Genomic DNA, 15032 nt, shown 5'->3' with positions numbered 1-15032 from the left:
TGGAACACCACTTGAGACAACTTTCCATTCGCAAGGGCATCCATCGACCATTACCTTTTGTTTCCTGTTACAAAGCCAACCTTTTATCCAGTTTGCCACAATACCCTGAATCCCATGGGCTTTTACTTTCCTGACCAATCTGCCATGTGGGACTTTGTAAAATGCCTTGCTAAAATCCATGTACATAACATCCACTGCACTACCTTCATCAACCCTTCTTGTCACTTCCTCAAAGAATTCAATCAAATTTATGAGGCAAGACCTTCCTTTAACAAATCCATGCTGACCATCCCTGACTAGTCCATGCCTTTCCACATGACAGTTAACCCTATCTCTCAGGATTGATTCTACTAATTTGCTCACCACCGATGTAAGACTAACTGGCCTATAATTGCTTGGCATTTCCTTTGATCCCTTTTTAAACAATGGAACTACGTTTGCATTTCTCCAGTCCTCTGGTACCTCCCCTGTATCAAGTGAAGATTGGAAAATCATCCTCAGAGCATCTGCTATCTCCCCCCTGACTTCCTTCAGCAGCCTCGGAAACCATCCATCTGGCCCTGGTGACTTATCAACTTTCAAGGATTTCAACCCTTCGAGTATTTCCTCTCTCTTTACGACTATCCCGTCCAATATCTCACAGTGTTCCTCCTGGACTACTATATCTAAATCCTCCCTTTCCTTTGTAAACATGGAGACAAAATATTCATTCAAAACCTTTCCCACAGTCTCTGCATCCCTTCTCTAACTTATATTAAAAGAAAATGCATCTCCACTTCAAGGTGTTGCTGCATACTATTCACTGCCTAATTTCCCACCTTTAATTCGATGAGCACTGTGGAAGCACATTTTTGGGTTAAAAATTGGATTGCTCTTGTGTCCATTTTTTTCGGGGCACTAAGCAGACTATAACAACAACTTATATATATAGAGAGAGAGCACCTTTAACATTGTAAGATGGAGCAATTATCAAATAGAATTTGACACTAAGCCACATGAGGAGATATTAGGGACAGTTGACCAACTGCTTTGCCAAAGAGGTAGGTTCTGAAGAGTATTTTAAAGGAGGAGGGAGAGGATAGTGAGGTGCGAATTCCAAAGCTTAGGGTCTCAACGGCTGAAGGAATGGTCATCAGTGGTGGTGCGATGACCACCACGCAAGAGGCCAGAATTTGAGATCTTGGAGGGCTGTGGAGCTGGAAGAGATTACAGAGGTAGGGAGGGGGCAAGACCACAGAGGGATATGAAAACAAAGGTGAGAATTTTAAAATCAAAGCATATCCCAACCAGGAGCCAATGTAGGCAAGCACAGTGGCTGAACAGGACTTATGCGTTAGGATATGAACAGCATACTTTTGGACTAATTTAACAGCCTGGGGACATTCTGCACCCAACCTGCACAGGCATTGGTCACACTAATGCACTCATTTACGTTAGGGTACTAACACCAGTTGAAAGATCCCTTTCCATCATTTGTGAGCAATAAGCAGGCTAGGGAATCTCTGAAATCCCCATTAGAGTATCACCAAGTGATGTGACAGATAACAGTCATAGCCAAGAGTACCAGGTAGGTGTTAACATTATAAATATATTACATTGGAAGTCCCTGATATCAATCTACACCCACCGCATAATAATATATAGTATTTGCTAAATATTGGGATTGCCACTGGGGAAAAATAATATCAGAAATGAGGTCCAATAAAGTAGTAATCTTTTCTTTTACAAAGCAACTTCGGAGTTCAATAATTTAATACACTCAAATTAGGCTTTTGCGGCGTTAATCAGGCAACTGAGCTAGTGACACCATAGCAATGAGATTGTCGAGTAATAAAAGGGTTGATTTATATAACTGAAACCAATTGCACCTCTGACTTTGACATTGTTAGGTAATGTTTGGTATTGTCGCTAGGCAGTCACAATTCTGACAGCAATTTATCAGCAATTTAAGCAACCCTTGTAGATATCAAATTCATCATACGGTCATAAGAAATAGGAGCCCATCGATCCTGCTCCACCATTCAATAAGATCATGACTGATCTTTCCTGTTCCCCATAACTTTTGACCCTCTTGTCAATCGAAACTATGTCTAACTCAGTCTTGAATATATTCAAAGACTCAGCTTCACTGCTCTCTCTGGGAGAGAATTCCAAAGACTAGTGGCCCTTTGAGAGAAGGGTCTCCATCTTAAATGGGAGACCTCTTACTTTTAAACTGTGCCCCCTTTTTTCTAGATACCACCCCCACCCCCCACAGCCCCCCCGCCTCCCCCCCCCAACCACGAGAGGAAACATCCTTGCAGCATCTACCTTGTCAAGTCCCCTCAGAATTTTATATGTTTCAATAAGATCACCTCTTATTCTTCTAAACTCCAATGAGTATAGGCCCAACCTACTCAACCTTTCCTCTTAAGACAAAACCCTTCATCCCAGGATCCAGCCTCATGAACTTTCTCTGAACTGCTTCCAATGGAAGTATATCCAGCTTTAAGTAAGGAGACAAAAACTGTACATAGTATTCCAAGTGCAATCTCACCTATGACCTGTACAGTTGGAGGAAGATTTCCCTACTTTTATACTCCATCCCCTTACAATAAAGGCCGACATTCCATTTGCCTTCCTAATCACTTGCTGTGCCTGCATGCTAACTTTTTGTGATTCATGTACCAGGACACCCAGATCCCTCTGTACTGCAGCATTCTGCAGTCTCTCTCTATTTAAATAATATCCTGCTTCCCTATTCTTCCTGCCAAAGTGGACAACCTCATATTTTTCCACATTATACTCCATCTGCCAAATTTTTGCCCACCCACTTAACCTACTCGTGCCCTCTTACAGGCTTTTTGTATTTTCCTCATAACTTGCTTTCCTATTTTTGTATCATCTGCAAATTTGGCTACAATACAGTCAATCCCTTTATCCAAGCCATTAATATCGATTGTAAAGAGTGGAGGCTCGAGCAGTGATCCCTGTGGTGCTGCACAAGTCACAGTTTGCCAACCTGAAAATGACCCACTTATCCTGACTCCAGCCTGAATTTTCATCCTCAAGGCTGGTAGCGGGGGTCAGGAAAATTCCAGGCTTGGACTGCCTGCCTCGGGAGAAAGTGCCGACCAGGGCAGGATTTTCATTGTGTTGGGATGGCAGGGGGCGGGGGGGTGATGGTGGTGGGGTATTTTAGAGGGTCTAAAAGATTAACACTTTTATTGGCTTGTTGTGAAATGACTTTTTTTTAACATAGTGGAAAATAAGGAATGAATTACTTTTTTTACACACCCTACTGTCACTGTAGGGTTTATTGGTTCTGTACAGTGTACAGTAGATCAGTGGGTGTGGAAGTGTCATAACTTGGCTGAGGGAGCATGGAAAGCCATGATGGAGGTGGGGTGTGCAGGAGTGCCATAGCTTGGCATGGGGGCAGACCCACCATGATGGAGGTGGGGTGTGCTGGAGTGCCATAGTTTGGCATGGGGGCAGACCCACCATGATGGAGGTGGGGTGTGCTGGGTTGCCATAGCTTGGCATGGGGGCAGACCCACCATGATGTAGGTGGGGTGTGCTGGAGTGCCATAGCTTGGCATGGGGGCAGACCCTTAACTGCTTTATCCTTTCATGGGATTTGGGCATTGCTGGCAAAGCAATCATTTATTGCCCATTGAGCTGAACATCTCAGAGGGCAATGAAGAGTCAACCACATTGCTTTGTGTCTGGAGTTACATGTAGGCCAGCAGATTTCCTTCTCTAAAGGACATTAGTGAACCAAATGGGTTTTTACAACAATCAATGATAGCTTCATGGTCACCATCACTGAGACTGGCTTTATATTCCAGATTTATTAATTGAATTTAAATTCCACTAGCTACCATGGTGGGATTTGAACCCATGTCCCCACAGCGTTAGCCTGGGCCTACTGATTTACTAGCCTGGTGACATTACCACTACACCACCTTGACATGAGTGAGGGGGTGGTGGTGGGAAAGGGTAAGACCTTTTGAACTCACCTTTTAAAAGGTCCCCTCATACAGACTAGGGTTCACGACCCTGAGGGGCTGTGAACCACAACTCTTTAAAAACCTGGCCCGGACTTGCTGGCCTGAGAAGACGTTTCCTGTTCCTATAAAATCTTAAGTTCTCTTGGAGAAGTATCGTAAATATCATAGAATTATGCAAGTTACTACTTACTGTGGCTCTTGAACTGATCCTCCTACACAGTGGAACCTTTCAGGAACTGTCTTCCAGTCTTTGGCCATTTTAACCATACCGCCAGCATCAAGCACTCCGTAACCAAAGAGGTGATTAAACTCCAGACCCACACCATTCCTCCTCCACTTGTGGACCTCATCGTGCAGCTGGTTGCGTTTGGAGGTCAGTACAGTCAGGTGCTGCATGTCCCGCCATGTTAGGATGGGACTGAGAATCAGAAGGTGGGAAAAGAGAGGGAAAACTGTGTAAGTTTGCACAGCTGTTGTCAATTGCAACTCATAGAGTCGACTTTGCAAGAATAAGAAACATCTTAAAGAAATGTAAAATGTGCGCAATAAGCATTTTTTTTCAAAATGAACTATTCGCTTTATTTTCCCTTTTTTCCCTTATTTTTCCTTTTTGTTTGAAAGTGTATTTTGTGTACAGCAAGGTAAGTGGCTCAGTAGGCAGCAATTCAGAGTCAGAAGGCTGTTGGTTCAAATCCCACTCCAGACACTTGGGCTCAAAATTCAGGGCTGATATCCCAGTGCAGTACTGAGGGAGTGCTGCTCTGTTGCAGGTGCTGACTTTTTGGTTGAGATGTTAACTGTGGCATTGTCTGCATTATTTCAATGAAGAGCAGGGGAGTTACTACCCAGCATTCTGACTAACAGTTATCTCTCAATCAACAGCACCAAAAACATTACCACTTTGTTCTTCATGGGAGCTTGCTGTGTGCAAATTGACTGCTGCGTTTCATAGAAACATAGAGACATAGAAAATAGGAGGAGTAGGCCATTCGGCCCTTCGCGCCTGCTCCGCCATTCATTATTATCATGGCTGATCATCCAACTCAATAGCCTGCTCCTGCTTTCTCCCCATACCCTTTGATCCCTTTCACCTCAAGAGCGGTATCTAACTCCTTCTTAAAAGCATACAATGTTTTGGCCTCAACTATTTTCTGTGGTAGTGAATTCCAAAGGCTCACCACTCTCGGGGTGAAGAAATTTCTCCTCATCTCAGTCCTAAATGGTCTACCCCGTATCCTCAGACTGTGACCCCTGGTTCTGGACTCCCTCACCATCGGGAACATCCTTCCTGCATCTACCCTGCCTAGTCCTGTTAGAATTTTATAGGTTTTTATGAGATCCCCCCTCATTCTTCTGAACTCCAGTGAATATAATCCTAATCGACTCAATCTCTCCTCATATGTCAGTCCCGCCATCCCAGGAATCAATCTGGTAAACCTTCGCTGCACTCCCTCTATAGCAAGAACATCCTTCCTCAGATAAGGAGACCAAAACTGCACATAATATTCCAGGTGTGGTCTCACCAAGGTCCTGTATAATTGCAGCAAGGCATCCTTTCTCCTGTGCTCAAATCCTCTCGCTATGAAGGCCAACATACCATTTGCCTTCTTTACCGCCTGCTGCACCTGCATGTTTACCTTCAGCGACTGGTGTACAAGGACATCCAGGTCTCGTTGTACATTCCCCTCTCTCAATTTATAGCCATTCAGGTAATAATCTGACTTCCTGTTTTTGCTACCAAAGTGGATAACCTCACATTTATCCACATTGTACTGCATGTACTGTGCATTTGCCCACTCACTCAGCTTGTCCAAATCACACTGAAGCATCTCTGCATCCTCCTCACAGCTCACCCTCCCACCCAGCTTTGTGTCATCTGCAAATTTGGAGATATTACATTTAGTTCCCTCATCTAAATCATTAATATATATTGTGAATAACTGAAGAAGAGTCTCGAAACGTTAACTCTGTCTTTCTCTCCACAGAGGCTGTTAGACCTGCTGAATTTTTCCAGCATTTTCTGTTTTTGTTTCAGATTTCCAGCACCCGCAGTATTTTGCTTTTATCAGGAATACGACCTAGTGTCTCATCCAAAAGATGGTACAGCTGACAGTATGAAAATGGAAGGTTAAATGATGAACTAATTGAGGGGTTTAAGATGATTAGAGGGTCTGAGACATTAGATAGAGAGAAACTATTTCCTCTGGTGGGGGTTGGTCCAGAACAAATGGGGCATAACCTTAAAATTGGAACTAGGCTGTCAGCAATCACTTCCCCATTTAAAGGGAAATCTGGAACTCTTTCCCCCAAAAAGCTGTTCAGGCTGGAGGTCAATTGACAATTTCAAAACTAAGATGGATTTTTGTTGGATAAGGAACCAAGATGGGAGGATGGAGTTGAGATACAAATCAACCATAATCCAATTGAATGGGGCACACTTGAGGAGCTGAATGGCTTCCTCCTGTCCTTATATATCAAAGCAGTAAATTGATAATAGTTTATTATATCTTGCTCTTTAACAAACTATGATACAAGTTGGTTTTAAAACATTTCGTAACTAATATAATGTCCACGGACTATAAAGTTTGGTTGTATAGAATCATAGAAAGTTTACGGTGCAGAAAGAGGCCATTCGGCCCGTCATGTCTACGCCAGTCGAGAGGTGAGCCACCCAGCCTCATCCTACTTTCCAGCGTTTGGTCCATAGCCCTGCAGGTTACGGCACTTGAGGTGCATATCCAGACACCTTTTAAATGAGTTGAGGGTTTCTGCCTCTACTACCCTTTCAGGCAGTCAGTGCCAGACCCCCAACAACGCTCTGGGTGAAAAAATATATTAGCACGGTCTGGATTTTCCCTATGGCGGGCAGGCTGAGCGGGAGTGGGCGGGGGCTGGCGCAGAGCCGATCGCCGCCCGCGATCGGCTGCTCGCCGCCATTTTACACGGGCGGGTCAATTAAGGTCCACCCAGCGTAAGGCACAACCAGTAGCGCTCAGCGCTACCTGTGCGGGGTGGGGGGAGGAGGGAGAGTCGGGGCCTGCTCTCTTTCACACATGCGCACGAAAGAGCTCAGCAATCTCCCTGAGGCACGGAGCTGTGTCACATGAGTTGGGACATGTTTGTAGAGGTGGGACATTTTATTTATTTATTTTATAAAAACTTCAGGGAACCTCATCCCGCCCGTGGATGAGGCTTCCTGAAAAACGCGAAGGCCGCTTGGGCTCTTCGCCTGCCCCTCCCACCCGCCAACCTTAAGTCTGGACAGGCAGCGTTCTTAAGTACTTTAATTAATTTCTTTAATGGCCTTAATAGGCCCTTAACATTTCGGCGGGTGCACAGCCGACTCCAGCATGCGCCCACCGAACGGAATGTCGCAATGGCGCGCGATGAGGTTGGTACGCACGCCCGACGCCATCGCGCAACATTTTATGCGTCGGCGAGTCCGGCCCGCCCCCTGCTCGCCGACCGGAAGATTCAGCCCCTCGGTTCTGATAGCAGTAGCGTAATTATTGAAACTGGTCTGTTGACAGGCCAAAGAAAACATCTCATACATACTTTGCTTCCAAAGCCAAGGCAAAAACACCAGCGGCCTCTGGCGCGGCGGCAGATGTCCCAGAATGACGGAGAGTACAGTTCCCGTACAAATCAGTTGTTGCCTTTAATAAAGCAATCGGAGAAAAGAGATCATTAGGTCATTTATTTAATTAAACAGCTTCTCTGTTGCATACTCAAGGATAGAATGGCCATATCAATTACACATATCACTAAGCGGCAGCCATAGCATTATCCTCACTCGTGCTTTTTGAAATTATCTCCAACAAAGGAACAGCTGCTGCTCCATATGAAACAGCATGACCCAGACAATAATATCACCGCTTACCACGCCAGCTTCTGGGTTTCTCTTCCTCCCATTGCTGAATGTGGAGGCGAGGGTTGAGGAGCAGCTTTCATCATAAAGTGCTGTCCTCCCGTCATTAATGGCAGAGTTGATGGAGATAGTCCACATGCTCGACGCGTAGCCATCACAGTTGCAGTCATCATAGCTGCCCCCGTCCCCAGAGGCCCACACATAGATACTTCCCTTTCCATTCCGGCCCTGTAACAGAAAATTAATCTGTCAAGTGAAATGATCTGCCTTCGCGAGAGCGCATGGCTTCACCGGATAAAGCACCACATGGAGAGTGACATTTGTGTGCACAACAGGAAGGTTCCACACTCGCTGGAAATAAATCTATTTTCAGCTCAGATATTAAACCGAAGGCCTGTCAGCCCTCTCCAGTGGCGAGAAAGGATTCCATGGTCATCATTTCGAAGAAGAGCCGGGGAGTTATCCCTGATGTCCTGGCCAATACTTAGCCCTCAGTCAAGATCACAAAAACAGATTATCTGCTCATTATCACATTGCTGCTTGTGGGAGCTTGCTGCGTGCAGATTGGCTGCCAGGTTTCCAACATTGCAACAAACACTTCAAAAAGTATTTCATTGGCCGTGAAGTGCTTCAGGACATCCTGAGGTTGTGAAAGGTGCTATAAAAATGCAAGTCTTTCTTTTACTAGATACGCAGTCTTGCTGTGTTTCGAGTGACAAAAACAGAAACACAGGATCAATGGTGACAATGATCATTAGTAAGAAGTTATCTAAGGAAAATTTCAAGGCATTTGTGGCAGGGACTGAAGACAATGCCTTCAGTTGTCCAAGTATTTAACTGGAGCTATCTCATCTGTCACAAGTTCTGGCATCTCCTATATATATATTGTCTTCTAAATCGTTGGCTGCTCTTTGGACAACCTACAACAGATGGGGAACACGGATTTCCCACAGATAAATTTGTACCTACAGGAACACTTATTTAAGTCTCAATAAGTCAAAAGTGCAACACAACTTACTGGGAGTGCAATAGGTCTCAAGCAGTGAGCCAAACTGTGAGAAGTGGCAGGTTAAAAAGAAATGGACAAATATAAATAATTTAGGCAAACTACAAAAGTGAGATGAGAAAGGTTAAGTGGGAAGATATGAGAAACTGAGCAAAAAGTATCATGAGCAATAGGAACATGTTAATGAGGCATTTTCATAGGAAGAGGATAGTCCAGGTAAGGTTGGTCACTAGGAACTGATGGAGCCACACCGAAGTGAAATATTAAATGAGTATTTTGTCTCAGTTTTCAAAGAGGTGGCTAGATGAAGCCACCAGAGCTGGATTTAGAACAGTTAACGCAGGTTAGTATTCACAGAGAAATGGTACTGACAAATTACTCAAACTTAAGGCATGTAAAGGATGGCGATCAGGTCATCTACATTTGCAAATCCTGTGGAAGCACAGAGAAGCAGTGAAAGAGTCCTTTGGAAAAGAAAGCTGTCCCAAAGGCTGGAGGGTCAGAAGGCTGGAGGGTCAGAAGGCTGGAGGGTCAGAAGGCTGGAGGGTCAGAAGGCTGAACAGAGCTGGAGCCAAGGCTGGAAATTAAAGGAAACTACTGTGAATGCTGAAAAAGAGACATAAAAGTAGCAAATGCTGCAAACACTCAGCAACTCAGGCAACGTGTGGAGAGAGGAACAGAGTTAACGTATCAGGTCGTTGACCTTTCATCAGAACTAGGAAATGCTAGAGATAGAATAGGTTTTAAGCAAGTAAAGAGGCACGAAGAGGTGGTGGGGAGGGAGAGAATAAAAACAAAAGGGAAGGTCTGTGATAGGGTGGAAGACAGGATATTAAAATGACAAATGGGATGATTGAGCAAGGCTAAAGGAGAGGGTTGGGGGTATAAATGGACAAGTAAAGAAGGCATAAATGTCAACAGTAAAGCATTACCAGAATCTCCCGTCTGTAAATATGGGAGTAGAAGCTATGACTTGAAATTGTTGAGCTCAATGTTGAGCCCAGAAAGCTGTAAAATGACAAACTCAAGATGAGTTGCTGTTCCTCGAGCTTTTGTTGAGCTTTATTGGAACAACGTAGGACAGTCAAGGGCAGAGGGGTCAGAGTGAGCGTAGGGTGGAGAATTAAAGTAACAGGTGACAGAAAACTCAGGGTTAAGCTTGAGAACTGAATGGAGGGACTCTGCAAAGTGGTTACCCAATCTGCATTTGGTCGCTCCAGTGTAGAGAAGACTACATGTTAAAGACTAATTAATTTTATTTCAGTAGGCGATACACCACTTGAATCTATAATACAGCTTGAAATTATGAACTACTTGGAGAAATATGCAGAAATATGAATCAATTAGGGCCAGTCAGCATGGATTTCGAAAAGAAAGGTCATTCTTGTTCAAATTTACAACTTCTTTGAAAAAATAACAATAAAGCTGTTATAAGAGAATGAAGAAAATGCACGAGATATGTTTCATGTGGATTTTTAAAAAGACATTGTAGTGTTCAATTGTTCATTGTTTGATTATGTGTGTCTGTTGCCTGTTCTCTGGTCATTGGGTGTGATTAGTTAAGACTGGGTGTGATGACTTAGAAAAAAAAGAAAACTGAGAAGCTGCTGAAAGCATGAGAAAGCAGACATTTAAAAGCATTGAATAAAACTCCTGTTGCACTTGTAGAAGCTGGTGTGTCATCTTTGCATAGCTCCAAGGCACATAAAATACACAACACAGACATTATGATAAAACACGCATGGAACAGGGCTGGTGCTTGATTTTTCTGGCTGAATGGAGCAGTTCGGTGTCAGAGGTGCACCCTAGGAGGCACTTGTTTCTGCCCCATACAAAGTTAGGTTTCCCTCTTTCACCCTCTCGCAGATACGCTGGTGGACTTATAGTGCAACCACTGAGATCGCATCTCCTGGATCTTTGTGGGATCTGGATTTTGGGGATCCAAAGGTTTGACTCAAGTGATGCTGTTGTAAATGTAGGAATTATGGCAGCTAAGTGGTGCACAGCAAGATCCCACAAACACCAAGGAAATAATTACTTTTCTCAAAGGGTCGTGAATCTGTGGAGTTCACAACTTCAGAGGGCAGTGGATGCCGGGATGCTGAATACATTTAAGGAGGAGATAGACAGATTTTTAATTTGTAATGGGTTGAAAGGTTATGGGGAGAGGGCGAGAAGTTGGAGTTGAGGCCGAAATGAGATCAGCCATGATCGTATTGAATGGCCGGGCAGGCTCGAGGGGCTGAATTGCCTACTCCTACTCCTAGTCCTAATGTTCTGATAGTGCCCGGCCCACAATGTTTTTAAAATGTTGGCTAAGGCCAAGACACGGTGGGGGGAGGACAGCTTCCCCCCACCCCCACTACAGTGTTCTTCCAATAGTGACCATTGATGGGATCCACTTTGCGTCCCCAAAGAGGGCAGAGAGTTTAACATCTCATCCAAAAGTCTCTGGAGTGGAGCTTGAAGACGTAGGGGCAAGAATGCTACCTCTGATGAAAGGATATGCTACTATGTCAGGTAGCAGCGAAAAGCAGGAGGTAGAACATCTAATCTCTGCAGCATTTGTGCTGCTACATGTACCCTTGTTCCATTAATGGTAAAACAGCTGAATAGAGATAAAGAAATATTGCTCAACTGACAGGGGCCAACTAAAAAAGCGCAAATAGATTTTTGTTATATAATAATTTTATTTATGGCTATCATTATTTGTGTGGTTGAAAGCAATTAGATGAGCAAAACTTAGATCAGCGTTGCCAACAGAGATTCCCAGTGACTCAGCAGACAATTGTATCACGTTGTTTGACCCCAGGATTTTAACTCTCCCACCTGCAAGAAACTGGATGGGGGTGAGTGGGAGATGGAGAGCAAGTGAAAACGTAAGAGATAGGGGCTGGAGTAGGTCACTCAGCCCTTTGAGTCTGCTCCATCATTCAACGCGATTATGGCTTATCTTCTACTTCAACTCCACTTTCCTGTCCTATCCCCATATCCCTTAATTCCCCATGTGTCCAAGAATCTAATGATCTCAGTCTTGAATGTACTCAACAGCTGAGCATTCACAACTCCCTGGGGTAGAGAATTCCAAAGAGTCACAACCCTCTGAGTGAAGAAATTCCTCTCCATCTCAGTCCTAAATGGCCAATTCCTGACTGACCCCATCACTGTTGTAATGCCAGAAACACACCAGCCAATTTGTGCACAGCAAGCTCCCACAAGCAGCAGCGCAATAATGCCCAGGTAATCTAGTTCAGTGATGCTGTCTGATATTGGGTTAATATCGATTAGATTCAGGACTGGACCACACCATGATAGCCCCTCTCCTCTGTTCCAAGATTAAACCTGAGTGTCATGTTCCCCTATGAGTTTTTAAAAAATCATTCACGGGGTGCGGGTGTCGCTGCCTAGGCCAGCATTCATTGTTCATCCCTAATTGCCCTTGAGAAGGTGGTGGTAAGCCACCTTCTTGAACTGCTGCAGTCCCTGTGGTGTAGGTACATCCACAGTGCTGTTAGGGAGAGAGTTCCAGGATTTTGACCCAGCAACAGTGAAGGAACGGTGATATATTTCCAAGTCAGGATGGTGAGTAACTTGGAGGGGAACTTCCAGACGGTGGTGTTCCCATGTGTCTGCTGCCCTTGTCCTTCTAGATGGTAGTGGTCGTGGGTTTGGAAGGTGCTGTCTAAGGAGCCTTGATGAATTCCTGCAATGCATCTTGTAGATAGTACACACTGCTGCCACTGTGTCAGTGGTGGAGGGAGTGAATGTTTGTGGATGAGGTGCCAATCAAGCGGGCTGTTTTGCCCTGGGTGGTGTTGAGCTTCTTGAGTGTTGTGGGAGCTGCATTCATCCAGAATATCCCATCACACTCCTGGCTTGTGTCTTGTAGGTGGTGTTTAGGCTTTGGGGAGTCAGGAGTTGAGTTACTCATCGCAGGATTCCTACCCTCTAACCTGCTCTTGTAACCACAGTATTTATATGGCTGGTCCAGTTCAGTTTTTGGTCAAAGGTAACCCCAGGATGTTGATAGTGGGGGATTCAGCAATAGTAATGCCATTGAATGTCAAAGGGCGATGGTTAGATTTTCTCTTGTTGGAGACGGTCATTGCCTGGCACTTGTGTGGCACAAATGTTACTTGTCATTTGTCAGCTAAAGCCTGGGTATTGCACAATGTTCAGCACCGTTCATGAGTCACGAAAGGTGCTGAACACTGTGCAATCATCTGCAAACACCCATTTCTGACCTTATGATGGAAGGAAGGTTTGATATTGGGTTAATATAGTTTAGGTCCATGACTGGACCCCACTATGATAGCCCCTCTCCTCTGAGATTAACCCTGGTGCTATGCTCCCTGCTGAGTTTTTTTTGACTGAAAAGCTTATCGGCTTTCATTGGCCAGGATTGTATGTAAAGAGTGGTCACTTGGGTGACGTACCAGTGGGAGACTGGGTCCAAGGAACCAAAAATCCAAGAGGAATCACCTCCTTCTGGACAAAAAAATTAGAAGAGGAGAGGGAAATGAATTGGAAAAATCCCACCCTGTACTGGAAACATAGAATTACATAGAATATACATCAGAGAAACAGGCCATTTAGCCCAATGAGTTCATGCTGCACTTAAGTTTCTTTCCACCTTTCCTCTTCTCACTCTATCAGCATCACCCTCTGCTCCCTCCTCCCTTGTGTGTTTATTTGGTTCCTGCATAAACAAAGGGGGGAGATGGTGGTGTAGTGGTAATGTCACTTGATTAGTAATCCAGTGATCAGGCTGATGTGCTGGGAACAAGGGTTCAAATCCCATCCTTGGCAGCTGGTGGAGTTTAAATTCAATTAATTCAAAAAAAAAATGTAACCCAAAACTAGTCTCAGTGATACTATCATTAATTGTTGTAAAAACCCATCTGCTCCACTAATGTCCTTCAGAGAAGGGAATCTATCATCCTTACCTGTGTGATTCCTGACTTGACAAATGTGGCTGACTTGTAACTGCCTTCCAGCTGAGCAACCTCTCAGTTTAAGGGATGGACAACAAATGCTGGCCTTGCCAGTGATGCCCATCTTTCATGAAAGAGTAAAGGGGAAGAAAAAGGTTTGCCTCAACTGCTGAGATTGCATCTCCTGGATCTTTGTGGTATATTATATTGATGGTGTCTAGTTTTGCTCTTCTCCACAAGTGCAAAATTGGGCAGGGTTTTCTGGCCCCACCCACCACAGGACTGGAAATTCCCGTCCAAAGTCAATGGATGTTGTGCTGGTCCGTCAAGTTATCCATCCCGCCCATTAGGAATTCCACGGTGGGCAGGACTGGAAATTTTAGGCCATTTGACTCTGTGTCCACACTATCAAAATCTCTCATAATGTTAAAGCTCTCTATTCGATCAGCCCTTAGCCTTCACTTCCCAAGAGCAAAGAGACCCAGCCTGTCAATCCTTTCCTGACTGATATAACCTCACGGTTCTGACATCATTCGAGTAAATCCTTATTTCGCCAGTCCCTCCAGGTCCATTGAAAAATAATTTGTGAAACATTTCTCATCCTCGAGGGCTCAGAGTGAGATCTCTAATTAGTGCATAATTGCAGGCTCTTTGTGTCACGGACTCGAAACTCTTACTAACCAGTCTGATAGTTCAGACCTGGCACCACCATTAGTAGCAAAGCAGGGAAACCTTCAACCCAGCAGTTTTGTCTAGAAGTTTCATCCAAAATGCACAGGCGAAAGGCCAGTGTTTTGATTCACCACTGAATCAAATCCCCGATTCTTGTTAACATTGTAACGTGAGACACACAAGCTAATCCTTTCTCACACATTGCAGCAGCTTGTGGACAAATGCTGTTTTGAGTGTTCAGTCGCGCTGGTTCATTTGCCAGACACAGTAAACCAGGACTAACCAACAAATGAAAAGGATCCTCACGGCCATAGTGTACAAACTGACTTCCATAAAGCAGATGTCTCACTTTGTTATAAAGTAGATATTAAAGCAAAATGTGAAGATTTGCGCATTTTTAAAACCCTCTAAAATATCTCCTTCAGTTAAGTGGATAGACTGGAGAAGTCGGGGCTGCTCTTCTTGGAGAAGAGAAGGCTGAGAAGAGATTTCACAGGGGTGTTCAAAACCATGAGAGGTCTAGACAGAGTAGACAGGGAGAAGCTGTTCCAACTGGAGGG

The 15032-nt window shown here is 44.4% G+C and overlaps 1 protein-coding gene across 1 annotated transcript in view; it reads right to left on the bottom strand.

Moving 5' to 3' along the window:
* pcsk2 (proprotein convertase subtilisin/kexin type 2) overlaps positions 1-15032 on the bottom strand; it is an 80684-nt gene that overhangs the window by 5206 nt on the left and 60446 nt on the right. The window contains exons 9-11 of the mRNA XM_078556478.1: positions 7873-8088; positions 7548-7648; positions 4183-4410 (exon numbers count right to left, since the gene is read on the bottom strand). Coding sequence (XP_078412604.1) covers positions 4183-4410; positions 7548-7648; positions 7873-8088 — 545 coding nt within the window. The remainder of the gene's footprint in view (positions 1-4182; positions 4411-7547; positions 7649-7872; positions 8089-15032) is intronic.

The sequence above is a fragment of the Cetorhinus maximus genome, chromosome 14 (assembly GCF_964194155.1).
Source record: "Cetorhinus maximus chromosome 14, sCetMax3.hap1.1, whole genome shotgun sequence".
NCBI classification, from domain to species: Eukaryota; Metazoa; Chordata; class Chondrichthyes; order Lamniformes; family Cetorhinidae; genus Cetorhinus; species Cetorhinus maximus.
Note: the sequence above shows the minus strand (reverse complement) of the source record. Positions and strands in the feature narration are given on the sequence as shown.